Genomic DNA, 12,833 nt, shown 5'->3' with positions numbered 1-12,833 from the left:
ATCTACATATTGCTCATGCTGTGGCTGACAAAACAGAGAGCAGTAGGGATTAGCTGAGTCTTTGAGTTCCTCAGGGTGGTGGGAATGGAGAATGGGCCTTTCCTATCTCACACCCTAAAACTCAATGAAACAATGTGTTTGGGATCCCACAGGGTGGGGAGGGTTTCTTACAGCAGGAATTTATTTTTGTGGTGGATTATTTAAGCTTTATAATTTCATGTGAAGAACATCCTCTAGAGCCTGGTTTTGTGAATCTGAAGTGGACAGAAACTTCTGATGTTCAGTCTTGAGCCAGCAGCTTGATGGCTGGAGAGAGGCAGGATTCCAGGCATAGCTGGAATGTCCATTGCTGTAGGGAATCCTGTCCAGCCTGCTGTCATGGTAGGAACAGAGAGCTCTAACTGGAGTGCTCTGAAGCCTAGAGCTGAGGCCAAGGCCTGGCTTGTTAAGCTCTGTTTCAGTTTCTGAGATGAGTGTCTAAATAGAACATCTGAATCTGATCCTTAACCTAGTCTCAAGGCTTAATTGTAAATAAACAGTATCTTAATCACTTTATGGTTTCCAGCATTCTCTTGTTGAATGTCTCTGTACTGGCATTCATCATAGTGGAAAATGAGTGTCTGTTTGGGCTGCACATGGTGCAATTAACTATCAGCTGAGCCCTGGCATGACGGGACAATTCTCATTCTGGCCAGCTGAAATGACTCTAACAACTGCACTGTTCTTGCTCTTCTCTTTCAGTTCCCAAGAAGCTGCTGCATGAAACTCAGGCAAGACCAACCAACCAACAAGGGCATCAGAAGCCACATTTTCCACTGCAGCCAAGAGTGTTTGACCCCAATGTTGTAGGGGACGGCGTGTTCCTTTTGGATGTCTCTCCTTCCAACATAGAGAGAGCTCTCCCAGGTAGCTGTGACCATTGTATGTTGGCCCAAACCCTTGTTGTGGTACTGTTCCTTTCCATCTCCCCTTTTCTGGATTTCTCTATTGCTTCTAAATCCATCCAAGTCAGAAAGGGCTGGGACAGCTTCAAGGTGTGACCAGTGACAGGCTAAAGTGAGCTGTGAAACTGTTCAAGAAATACTGGGTTTCTTGGAATAGCAGTCATGGCCATGCTTGTCCAAACTCATCACAGAAATATTTTCCAGACCTGTCTACTGGCAATCCCCCCACCCCCCCCCTAAAAAAAACCCAACCCACCAGGGCAGAGACAGTTGATCTGCCCCATAGGACAGAGATGTTTTCAACTGAGCTTTGAAATACGATGCTATTTTCTTAAAATGCAAAGTGAAGAGATATGAATGAAGTCAGATCTTAGCCATCTCTAGCACAGGTGAGTAGGAGGAAGGGGTGGTGTATGAATAAAGGAAAAGCACGGGTGGGCACGTGTTGGGTTCCTCAGTGGTTTTGTGTTGTTTCCCAATAAGCAGAGATGGTTTATGCCACTACTGAAAATCCCAGTCTGTGCTCCCAGAGATTCAGCTCGAGGGTGGGTATGGGCAGAGCTTGTCTCTGTCTACACTCCTGGCAAAGTTAATTCACAGCTTGGATAGTCAATTCATAAATAAATAAGAACTGGCAATAACAGGTTTGTCAGTTTGGAGGCCTTGAAAAACTGTCAAGAAAAAGAGTTTTAAGTTAGCCCCAAATAAATACTGTTATCCTGGAGATTCTTTTTAGCAAGGAAAAATATCCTGAACTCATTTCTACTCATCTAAACATTTTACTTCTACAAATGACACCTTTTGTTTAGTTTTCACATAGTTTATGTGGACTTTCAAATACTTTCAAAATATACACCAATTTTCAAAGAAATATGTAATTTTATAATTAAACCTAGAAGAATGTTTGAAAAATAACAAAATGCTTGGAAATTTCTGTAATCTCCCTTGCTGTTTTATTTCTTTTATAAAAACTATTTGCTAACATCAGCCTGGTATCATGAATAATTAACCTCTTCCCTTGCTCATACTGTGGTGTTGGGCAAATTTACTGCTGGCTGAGAGAACTTTGTTCAGCTTTGGTGTAAACTCACAGAAACCATTCAAGAGACTGGCAACAGCTAAGAAAGGGTGGTGAGGAGAAAAACAGTAGTAGTGAGCTGATTAGGCATTGACAAATCTTTAAAACTAGAAGAAGGAAAGAAAATATCTTTTAGTATGATCCTGAAAGGAGTGGCAGACCAGGGAACTGAACAGTGTAGCAGCACATGGCCCCAGTGAAATTGTGTTTGTTTTTTCCCTCCTGCATCAGTCCAGTCATTTTCTGTCTTCTGTGTCTGTGCTTGTACAATCCTGCCAATGATAAAACCAGTTCTGTGGTTTTGTGGTGCTCTTTGCTGGAGTTTGGTGTATGCAGGCCAGTATTCATTTAAAAGCATGTTTGATTGCATCTGTTCACTTGACAAGTTAGAAGTGAAAAAAAAAAAAAAAAAGGGATTCTTCTTACATCTCATATCTCTAGAGGGGTTATCTCTTACTCTGTCTCCTGAAGACACTGTTGTTGCACATGGTTTACAAGAGCTGCTCCACACCCAACAGAGGTGGTGTCCCTCTGACATAGGAAATTTGAGATTATATCCTGGTGGTGCCCTTCATTTTCCTCAATTGTGAAGGGATTTGACATTAACTAGTCCAGAGCCAGACCCCAGGCAGGAGACATCTCAGGCAGGATTCAGTTACCCCATATAAACCTGTCATTTGTGATGGCCTGGGGTGTTCACCTGGCTGCTAGGAGGGTGAGCATTTCCCCTGCATCCCTTCTCATACCTGCCCTCTCTGCATGGGTGTCCTGCAAACCCTGGGGTCTCTTTGATGTCTGTGTATGAGCCAAGACATTGAGCTTTAAGTGCTGTGGGGGAGCTGGATGACTCTCTGCTATCCATCAACTAATAGCAGGATTCTCTTGCCTTAGTTTAGTTGCTACTTGAGATGCTCTGGAATATCAAAGTTTTAGGTTCAGTTTTTAGAAGTTAAATATTTACCCTGCTTCTGTGGATTTCCTTGAAACAGCAGTAGGGAAAATTTTGAGCATTTGTACAGGCAGATTTACCACACAGGGAGGATAAAGGAGATATTAGAGGGCATGCTGAACTGAATTAAAAAAAAATATTGAAATGTTCCTATTGATTTCCTGCGAAATGTGCCCTTGGACCTTCTATATCCCTTTTGCAAAAGGGATGTGCACTAACCTCTATTCTCCTAAAGCAAGAGATATTTTGAGATATTTAATGCTTTGGGATATAACACCCAAGCACTCATGTTTAAATACTTTGTTTGAGGTCCAGTCATTAACACTGTGGTAACCTTGAACATGAGGCTCTCCCAAGGCTGTGCAGCTTTTCAGTGGCAGAGCTACAGCTGTGCCCACCTTCCTTGGGGCTGATCCCCTACAGTGACACCTGGACATCCATCCCTGCTGGCTCTCCTCAGGGCAGATTAGGAGTTGGCATCACTGCACACACATTCCTGCCCTCTCCATCCAGTATTACCTGTTCTCTTTGACACCCCTCACTTTCTGTTACTGCTTCCATGGGTTGAGCTGCTTCCTGGCACCCACAGGGGAGCTGGATGTGCTGCTGGATTTGCAGGGAAAGGAGATGGATCAGGCAGCCAAGGAACAAAGACATCTCACATCACAGCTCCTGAGAGAATGCCTTTGCTTGCACAGCACTAGTAGCATCATTGGAGGTGGAGATGGCATTGTCATGAATTTAATACCTGCAGATGAGTGGAAGCCAGGTGCAGAGCTGTGATTTTACAGGGTGATGCTTGCTTTTTGGCCAGACCTAGACACTCAGAGAAGGGAGCCTGAAAATCTATAATAGCTGCAGTTAAAAACTCATATGGATGGTGGAGCTGGATCCTGTGCATTGACTTCTTCCTGTGTTGAAAACAATTACTGTTTTGTGAGTAGTGGGGGTGTCTGCCTGCAGATCAAGGAGTGGGGAGCCCTCAACAGAGAGCTGATAAGGTGTGAAAGGGTCTCTTTGAGCCTCCTGGAATGAACTGCCTCCTTAGCTCCAGTCTTCAACAAATAAAACCAAATCATTAACCCATGCTCACTCACCTCTCCAGAGGGGAAATGATGTCTGTGTGAAACACAATATGAGCAGGCTTCTGAAGGAAGTCATAAACTCAGGTCTGCCCTTCTCCATGAAGGCTGGAGGGAAAGCAAGCACGTCTGTTTGCCAGGTGTGGATGGATCACTGCAGCACCACACCAGCAGAGGGTTGTGGGCTCTGCCTGTGTTTTCCAGTCCTTCTTACAAGCCTAGCTGAACCCACTGTTGATAAAGGCTCCTTTGATTTACATAAGAGAAAAGAAACCTGATTATATATTTGCTGTAGCATAGGTGGGTGTGTCTAGTGGTGACATGAAAGAGCAGGAGATGGGGGAGAGATGATGATGCCTGGATGCAGATGGGGTAAGTGCTCAACTGAAGCTGCTTGAGAAGGTTTAGCTACCCCCCAAAAAAGGGACAGATTTGGGTGTCTCCCTGTTGATCAGCTCCAGATTTCTGAACACAGCTGTTGACCTGGTGGGGCTAAGGCAGGGTAGGGCTGGGTCATGTTCTTCATTCCTCATTCCTCATTTCCTTTCTGTGTCAAAGCAGAGAAGAAGAAAGGGAGGTCAGCCACTTTCTACCCTGTGGACAGCACCCCTCTCCTGCTCCCTGTGGATGAGACAGGGCTCAGCAGCAGCAGCAGCAGCAGCAGCATGGAGCCCGTGGGTGTTGGCACGGAGATGGCCCTGCTCAGCAACATCCTGGCAGCCTATGCCTTCATCACAGGTATGCCTCACATCTCCTGGCATCCTGCAAGCCTTCTGTAGCCCCTCCTTTCTCATTCACCTGCAGCTAAACCTGCCTCTCTGAGCTGTTTGTGTGTTTCACTCTTCTCCCAGTGAATTCTCCCGTGCAAGGTCTGACTGGGGCAGCTCTACAGGCAGTGTATAACAGAGCTTATGGTGCACTGCTTTCCCCTGGGTCTGCTCTCATCTGGAGTTAAATACAATGTAATCTTACTTGTGGTGTTATTCCTAATGCTTCATTTTCCTGGAGATCAAAGCCTGGCTCATTACGAAGGCAAGTTTGTTGTCCTGTAATTTGGAAAATAAGCAGCACACAAATCTTTACACTGCTTAAGAGAATTTGGCTTATCTTCAGTAGAAGTGTGAAGATGAAGTAACTTGAGAGTCTACTTAATTGAATATTTAAATCTAGTTTAGAGTAAGATTTCCTTGGGTCACAGTTTATCTTTCACCCACATGTGTCTTTCAAGTAAAGGGGGAGAAATCTTCTAAAAAATTCACTTTAAAAGGTAAAAGAAAAGTGACAGAACCAGGGGGAAATGCCTTTAAACTGAAAGACAGTGGGTTTAGATTAGATATTAGGGAGAAATTATTTACCGTGAGGGTGGTGAGACACTGGCACAGGTGGGCCAGAGAGGTTGTGGCTGTCCATTCCTGCAAGTGTTTGAGGCTATATTAACTAGAACTCCAGTATTTGTGAGCTACTTTTTCATGTCTGCCTGCTAATTCAGTCTTGCTAATTCATTAAAGAGTAGTGCATTCTTGTTGCCATGCTCTTGCTGAATGCCACCATGCTGCTAATCCAAATGTTTGGATTTGAAGCTGCTGGCTTGGGCTTTGCACTGTGGAACCACTGAATAGATTAGAGAGAATGTTTCTGCATATTATTTAGAGAAGGGTTCTTCTGAAAGGACCATAAAGGGTTATACACATTTTTGCTCTTCTACACTTCCAGTGCTGGCATCAGAATTCATCTTTTTGTGACAGCACTCAGAGACAGGCAGATTAAATGGAATAAGCAGTGCTCTTCACAGAAGATAGTTGAGTAAGATAGATTTGTTTTCATGCATAGGTATTTCCAAGTAAAAGTTAGAAAAATAAGCTTTAAAGGAGTATTCTGTCTATCCCACTTCTCCCTGCTTACCTACAGCTACCATTTCTTACCTACATGAGAATACCAACTTTCCCATCTCTACTATAAAACAAAATGCTGTTAATATTGTGTTCTCCATCTAACAGTAGTGAGAAAGAGAAAGTTGTAGGATTAATGGTCCAGGATAGGTGGGACTGGCTTCAGGCTGCTGACAGTGCTCCATGGACTTTGCTTCCATTGAGCACATTGAGCTCTTTGACTCTATGTTGGTTTTAGGGCACAAGTTCTTGTTTCATCCCTGTCACAAGGTGTCAGCCTTGGCAGGAGCCTCCAGGTTTTACTGCAGCACAAACAACTTTAAGTGTCCTGTTAAAATCCTCAGGGATTTGTCTGCCCTGTCTTGTGTTGTGCTCACATGCACTGGATGTCAAATAGGTAAAATCAGACCTCCAAACTTTGGTTTCAAGTGCTGAGTTCAGGACTTGGTTGCTTATATTTTCCAATGTATCATGGAATCATAGAATGCTTTGGGGTTGGAAAATACCTTAAAGATCAACTGGTTTCCTTGTTCTTCACCATGGCTGTTGATGGATTTCAGTCTCAGTGACATATATGTGTCCAGTTTGTTATTTATTATAAAAATATTTGATGACTGACCCATGGATTGAAACAGCAGATGTCCTAAACCATCTTCATCTGCTGCATGTAATTTAGCCTCTGCTCTTAGTGGAAATGATGGATTTGTCATGAATTGTTTTGTTATCTGTGAGCATGGAGATGTTTCAGCTATGACTTCAAACTGTGTCACAGGGCACAAATACAATTTACATAAAACTAGAGCACTGCCAAGCCATCATTCTTCATATTGCACATTTTGAACAGCAGAGCAGTTGGATTTTTTTGTGCCTGCCTGAGTTTGGGGCCCTGAAGGCAACTCAGGCCACAGCTGATGTCCACAGAGGATCCATTATAGTGGCTCAGGAGAGGCAGGGTATGGAGCAGCCAGGGAGGGCTGATTCTGGGTCACACATCTTCCCACTGCTCCTGACCACAGCTCTGGTGCCAAAGAGAAACAGTAGTGCAAGAGCTGCTCTGTTCCATGACACTGAAAACATCCCCCAGGTGCTCTCTGCAGGCTCAAAGTGCTGCATTCAGGGCTTCCCTCTGCTAATGACTTGTCTCAGAATAGGACTTTGCAAAAGAAAATTGCAAATAGGCAGGGGCACTATAAAAAAGTGGTTTTCTCTTGGTGCAGAGGGTGGTAGATACCCTCAGATCCACTGCAGAGAAATGAAGCTGTGCTTTTTGCTATTTCTGGGGTAAAGTGCAGGCCTGAAAGGATGATCCTCTCTATTGCCTTTCCTCTCTCCTGGCAGTGGGGTTTCTTTTTAGCCTCAGGAGAGCATCCACAAATAGTGGAATCCTTCTGTGCTCAATGGTGTTCACATTTTCTGCACAAAATGGCAGTTTTGGGTGGGCAGCTGCAGGTGGAGAGTCTGCAGACCCAGTCACTCACACATGCAGTCTTGCAGTGCACACAGAAGTGCCAGTATTAGCAGAAGCCTCTGTGCTCATTTCCACCATCTTTTTGACTTATGTTCCCATATAAGAACTGAGAATCTTCCTATGGACAACTGAATATAAAAAGTCACAGCACAGCAGGAAGCAAAAGAGTCCTGGTTTGCAGCTATCACAGTTAGATATCAGAGCCAGTTAGGTGTCATCCCCATCCCAGATTCCAGAATCTATTTCTACAGTAACAAGGAAAAAGTGTGAATAATGTCAGCAAGGAATGAAATTAGTAGCTGATCCAATGGATACATATTATTTTGAGTTCAGTCTTGTGAAATACTCAGAGACACCCTTTATTTGAAAGCTGATTTTCTTATAGAATTATGTTTTTAATTAGAGGCAATCTCTGCCTACAAACCTCAGACCTGTTATTTGTTGTGGATCTGTTCAAAACCTTCCTGAGTCTTTGAAAAGACTTCACCAGTCTCAATGATAGCTAGAACTATCTTTGCAGTCACAGGCTATCAGCAAGACCAGAAGCATCCCTCGTGGTTTTCTAAATATTAAATATTCAAAATGTATCAGAGCTCTTCCAGCTCTTCTTTTTGGGCAGGAGACTTATCCCAGTTTTGTCACTGCATTCAGGATGAAGCACTTGGAGGGAAACCTCCACAAATTCCTGTTTTATTCTTCTTTCATAAGCAAAGTTCTGGCTGCCAAGTTATTAACAAGGGGCTTCCAAAATACAGCCCAGGGGGGATCATTCCAAATTTTAGACTGCTTGGCCTGAGCCTTATTAATAAGGGGCTCCTGGAGAGCTTCCTCTGTTCTATCAGGGGATTTCAGCAGCCTGTGGGGCTGACTGTAAATTCCCTGGAAGATATTGTTCCTACTGTTTGTCTGGCCATGTTTAAAGCTGAACTTTTTACTGGGGGCCCTCTGAAATTTTCCTTCCCACTGAGGTTTTGGAATGCATGAAGCCATTACAGGAAGCCAGCAGTGTTAATGCCTAGATTGTTTTTTATTTATTGAAACAATTTATTATAATAGCAATAACAGCCTTGGCCTGGGGCATTTCCTGGGGAATTAATGGCAGTCTGGGCTGATGCTCCCAGCAGATTGTTAGCCCTCAGGAAACAAGGTCCATAATTGCTGCTGGTTTGGTTGGAAAAATAAAATAAAATGTGTTTCTAATTTTTTTGGCCAGTTTGAGTGCCTAGAAAATGGTGGCTTTTGTGTGAGGGTTATGTAGAGCATATATCTTTTGTCTGCATGGACTAATTTTAGGCTTGAACCGGTGACATTTTTATCAATTCTTTCAATCCAGAGAGAGAAATACAAGGAGAAAGGTAGCCCCAGCCAAAGAGATTGTCAGAAGCTGGGTCCTGCTGGAAGCTCTGAGCTGTCATCCACACATTGGAAGAAAAAGTTTCAGTGGTCAAAATCTGTGTGTTAATGAGTACAAACACACATACACACACAAAAATGCATCTCAGGATAGTGCTGACTCCTGCTACCCATGTCCATACCTTTTTAAAGGACTTTTTTTCAAGTATAAAGAGTGTTTTGAGGAGCTCCACTGTTGGTGTGATGCATCTGGGCCACCTTCTAGCTTTTGGAAAGTGCTGAGCTTCCATTTGCTGAAGAAGGTGCCTGGTTCTGGTCTTTATAAGTAGAACATGCAATGGGGTAAGATCTCAAAGTCACTAATCAGCCATCAAAACCCCAAATTTAGGCTACTGCTGACTTGGCAACTTCAAGTGAGAAAAAGCAGAGCCTGTGGTTTTTAGCTTAAGTTGCTCTTTCTGCTGTATTAAAAAAAAAAAAAAAAAAAAAAAAAAAAAAGGAGATGCTGCTGTCCAAGTGGACTGTACGTACAATAAATGCCAAGACTGCAGTTGAGCACAGGGTTACATCTTTGTGAGGAAGTCCAGACAGTGTCTCAGATGTTGACAGAGTAGCTGTAGGAGCTCATAAATGCCACTGGAGCCCAAAAATTCAATTACAGCTCTTGCACTGCATGAGGGGCTGTACGGACAAGCACAAGCAGAGGAAGAAAAATGGTTACTTAAGTAACAATGGAGGTAAAATTGCTCATGAACTGGATCCAGCAGCATGGAAAAATGAGCATGGAGAGGAAAGGAAAAGCAGGACACAGCAGAATCAGGGGCAGAGAATCCACATGTGTCTGTGTCTCAGGCCCCAGTCCATGTTTTTTTTATGAGTTGCTCTGAAGGAGCGAGCAGTGGAACTAATGCAACCAAATCAAGCCCATGTGTGTGCAGAATGTGGTGCTCAAGGAAGTGTGCATGGCATCCTCTCAGGCAGGCAGAGCCAAGGCAGGCTCACCCAGTGCCTTCCAGTGCAAACAGCCCAGCTCTGCCCATCTGCTCACACTCCTGTGATCCAGGTGAGCCCTTCTGAGGGCCCTGCAAAAGGAGCTGATGATTTCTGTCCTCAGTGAAATTGTACATGGAGGTAAAAGTGTTATCAAGTAGGGTCTCTGCTTTTCCTGGTTGTTTTTGTCTTTTCTTTACTGTTCACATAGGACTGGATGGGCAGCAGCAGCTTTTGTGTTTTCCTCCTTCTGCACAAAGGAGCCTGCAGTTTTGAATGCTGACCCTTAAATTCAGAGTAGCCATTGCCTTCATTGGAGGCAGGATTTCACCCAGCCAGGCTGATGCAGGGGCCACTGGCACATTCTCCTTGCCTGCTCTGGTATCTCCTCTTTTATCTTTGGAATTGTGCTGTCTCACTTTTGTCAAAATATCTTAGTTTAAAGCCTGTGGCTTTGGTCTCACTTGACCTTCCAACTCCTGCTGCATCTCATAAAGATGTTTGGTTGGAAGATGCCTTACAGACCATCTAAAGACCTAAAGACATCAATTCCAACCCCCCTGTCATGTCCCCACTGGCACATTCGGTTTAGTGTCCTGCTTGTTCTTTGCATTACAGTTGAGTTTGCAGAAGACTGGTCCACCTCTTTCTTTTTTTGGACTTATCTGCTGCACTTTCCTCATCTTTCTTTGTCCTATCTTTAGCCAGATTTTCTCCCATGTCATCCACACAAACCACTCTTGGATCAGACTAATGATTTATTAGCCAATTTTCAGACTGTCTTGACATATTCTTCCACCTTGGCTCATCAGTCACCTTTGAGATTCATTTGGGAGAGAAGTAAAGAGCACAATTTCATCTCTGTAACTGTTCCATGAGCATCTCCAGACACTGAACTTCTTGCTGCCTAGAACAGCACAAGGCAGTGTCTGGGCTCTGACCATAGACTCAGAGAATTATTTAGGTTGGAAGGGGCCTCTGCAGGTCACCAGGTCCAGTCCCCCCCTCAGAACATGGCTAACTCCAAATTTAGAGCCAGCTTTAAAATTAGAGCAGGGTCTTGCCCTGTTGAGTTTTGAACATCTCCAAATAGTTTCCAGTTCACCTTTTACAAACTTTGCTTTAGGAGATTGGCTGTAAAGGGCACTTCTAAAAGCACTGTGCAGAAAAGTGAAGCCTTTTAGCTACAGAGATCTTTTGGGGTCAGGGTCTCAGCTGGTGGAAGCTGTTATGGATCCATGACTGGGTTCAAGGGAATAAAACTCATCTGAGGAACTGACTCCATCCTTGAGCTCAAGACACCCAGCAGACATTGCAGAGTAGAGCTGGCCTTGACACTTCTGCTCAGTTCACCTTCACCCATTTAGTGTACCAAAAAACCAGGATGATTCAGCCCAGGGGAATGGCAGTAACAACATTTATCATAATTGTACTTCTAAGTAGTCTCATGAACCAAAAAAAAAGAAAAAAAAAAGGAGGTCGTAAATAAACAAGAGGACCTAGTTTGAAAGGCATTGTGGATTGTTTGGAGTCTTGTTATATCAGCTCAGAAATGTGGCTGTGCAGGACTCATCCTGTTGGTGCACTGACTCCAGCTCTGCCTGTGGAGCACAGGTAGATATTTTGGTGGTCTGGGCAGGGAGCCAGCACTCTTGCCTTAGATAAGCAAATGAAGTCTATGAATAAATAATGTGCATTTTTGCCATGCTGCCAAGTCTCCCATTTCAGCTGGGCCACGGCACAGGGCATATAAAGTTTTGTAATCATCTTTATGCCTGGTTTGAAGGCAGTGGATGTGACAGCAAGATGCTCTTACCTGCAGCTGGCTGTGCAGCACCCTGGTGTCACCCCGTGGGAGTCAGATTGAATCCTGTGGGCTGCTCTCTTCCCTTCCAGCTCCAAAACATGCAGCAAACCTGCATTCTGCATGTGGGCAAATGCCTTGGTGGTGTTGGATGCTGCTGGGAACCAGGGAAAAAGCAGCCTTGAAGCCTGAGCTTTCTTTGACTGCTCAAGGACAAGAAATTATAACATTAATTATACACCTGCAGGGTGCATGAGAGCCATGTGAGTGTCTTGTGATGCTTTGCAGAAAGCATGTTTTCAAAGAGGTGTTGCCTTGTTGGACCAATGAGTCTTTTCTATTGTGTTTTGCACAAACTACCCTATATAAGTGCAGTGTTTCTTTAAATAAAGCTCTCTCTCTGTTTTGCTTTTCCATTGCACGATGAACTATGTTGCATTATCCTTTTCACTGCTCTCCTATAGCCTCAAATGAAACACCTTGGCAGCAAACCCATGATTTAAATTCTTGATTTCCCTGGGAGGGAGGAGACAGAGGAGGGCACGGAAGGGAAAGCAGCCGTGGAAACTTGGCCCCTCCAGAACCTGTTCGGGTGTGTGCAGGGCGTGTTCTGGAGGGGCTGTGTGTGTTCTGTTCTTTGAGGGTTCTTTTCCTCCATCATCTCCTTTCTCCTTGCAGAGAACCCCGAGCGGGCTGCGCTGTATTTCGTGTCCGGAGTGTGCATTGGACTGGTGCTGACGCTGCTGGCGCTGGTGCTGCGGGTGTCCTGCCGCACGGACTGCAAGCGCTCCTCCTCCAAAAAACCTCCCCGGGAGCGGGAGAGCGACAGCGACAGCAGCGACAGCGACGACGACTCGGACACCACGTCGGACCTGTCTGCCCGCAGGCACCGCCGGTTCGAGAGGACTTTGAACATGAACGTGTTCACGTCGGCGGAGGAGCTGGAGCGGGCGCAGCGGCTGGAGGAGCGGGAGCGCATCATCCGCGAGATCTGGATGAACGGGCAGCCCGACATCCCGGGCACCCGCAGCCTCAACCGCTACTACTGAGCGCTCTGCAATGCTGCCCTGCCCGGGGCTGCCCCGCGCCGGGGCTGCGGGGACACCCACAGTGGCACGGGGGGATCCACACAACGGAGGGATCCACACATGGCACGGGGGGATCCACACAATGGAGGGATCCATACAACACGGCATTGAGGGATCCACACAACGGAGGGATCCACACATGGCACGGGGGGATCCACACAATGGAGGGATCCACACAATGGAGGGAT

At 45.1% G+C, this 12,833-nt stretch overlaps 1 protein-coding gene across 10 annotated transcripts in view; it reads left to right on the top strand.

Annotated features, from left to right (window-relative positions):
- The window catches only part of EVA1A (eva-1 homolog A, regulator of programmed cell death), a gene marked incomplete at its 3' end in the record, with an annotated part of 202,172 nt that extends 189,566 nt beyond the window's left edge, over positions 1-12,606 (top strand). For 5 of the 10 annotated variants that reach the window (XM_079298047.1, XM_079298050.1, XM_079298055.1 and 2 more), the window contains 3 exons: positions 742-906; positions 4,612-4,791; positions 12,236-12,606. In XM_079298047.1, coding sequence (XP_079154173.1) covers positions 742-906; positions 4,612-4,791; positions 12,236-12,606 — 716 coding nt within the window. The remainder of the gene's footprint in view (positions 1-741; positions 907-4,611; positions 4,792-12,235) is intronic. The other 5 variants (XM_079298049.1, XM_079298053.1, XM_079298051.1 and 2 more) reach the window with 1 other exon arrangement.
- Positions 12,607-12,833: the final 227 nt, after the last annotated feature.

This window comes from Erithacus rubecula (genome assembly GCF_903797595.1).
Source record: "Erithacus rubecula genome assembly, chromosome: 2".
Taxonomy (NCBI): Eukaryota; Metazoa; Chordata; class Aves; order Passeriformes; family Muscicapidae; genus Erithacus; species Erithacus rubecula.
Note: the sequence above shows the minus strand (reverse complement) of the source record. Positions and strands in the feature narration are given on the sequence as shown.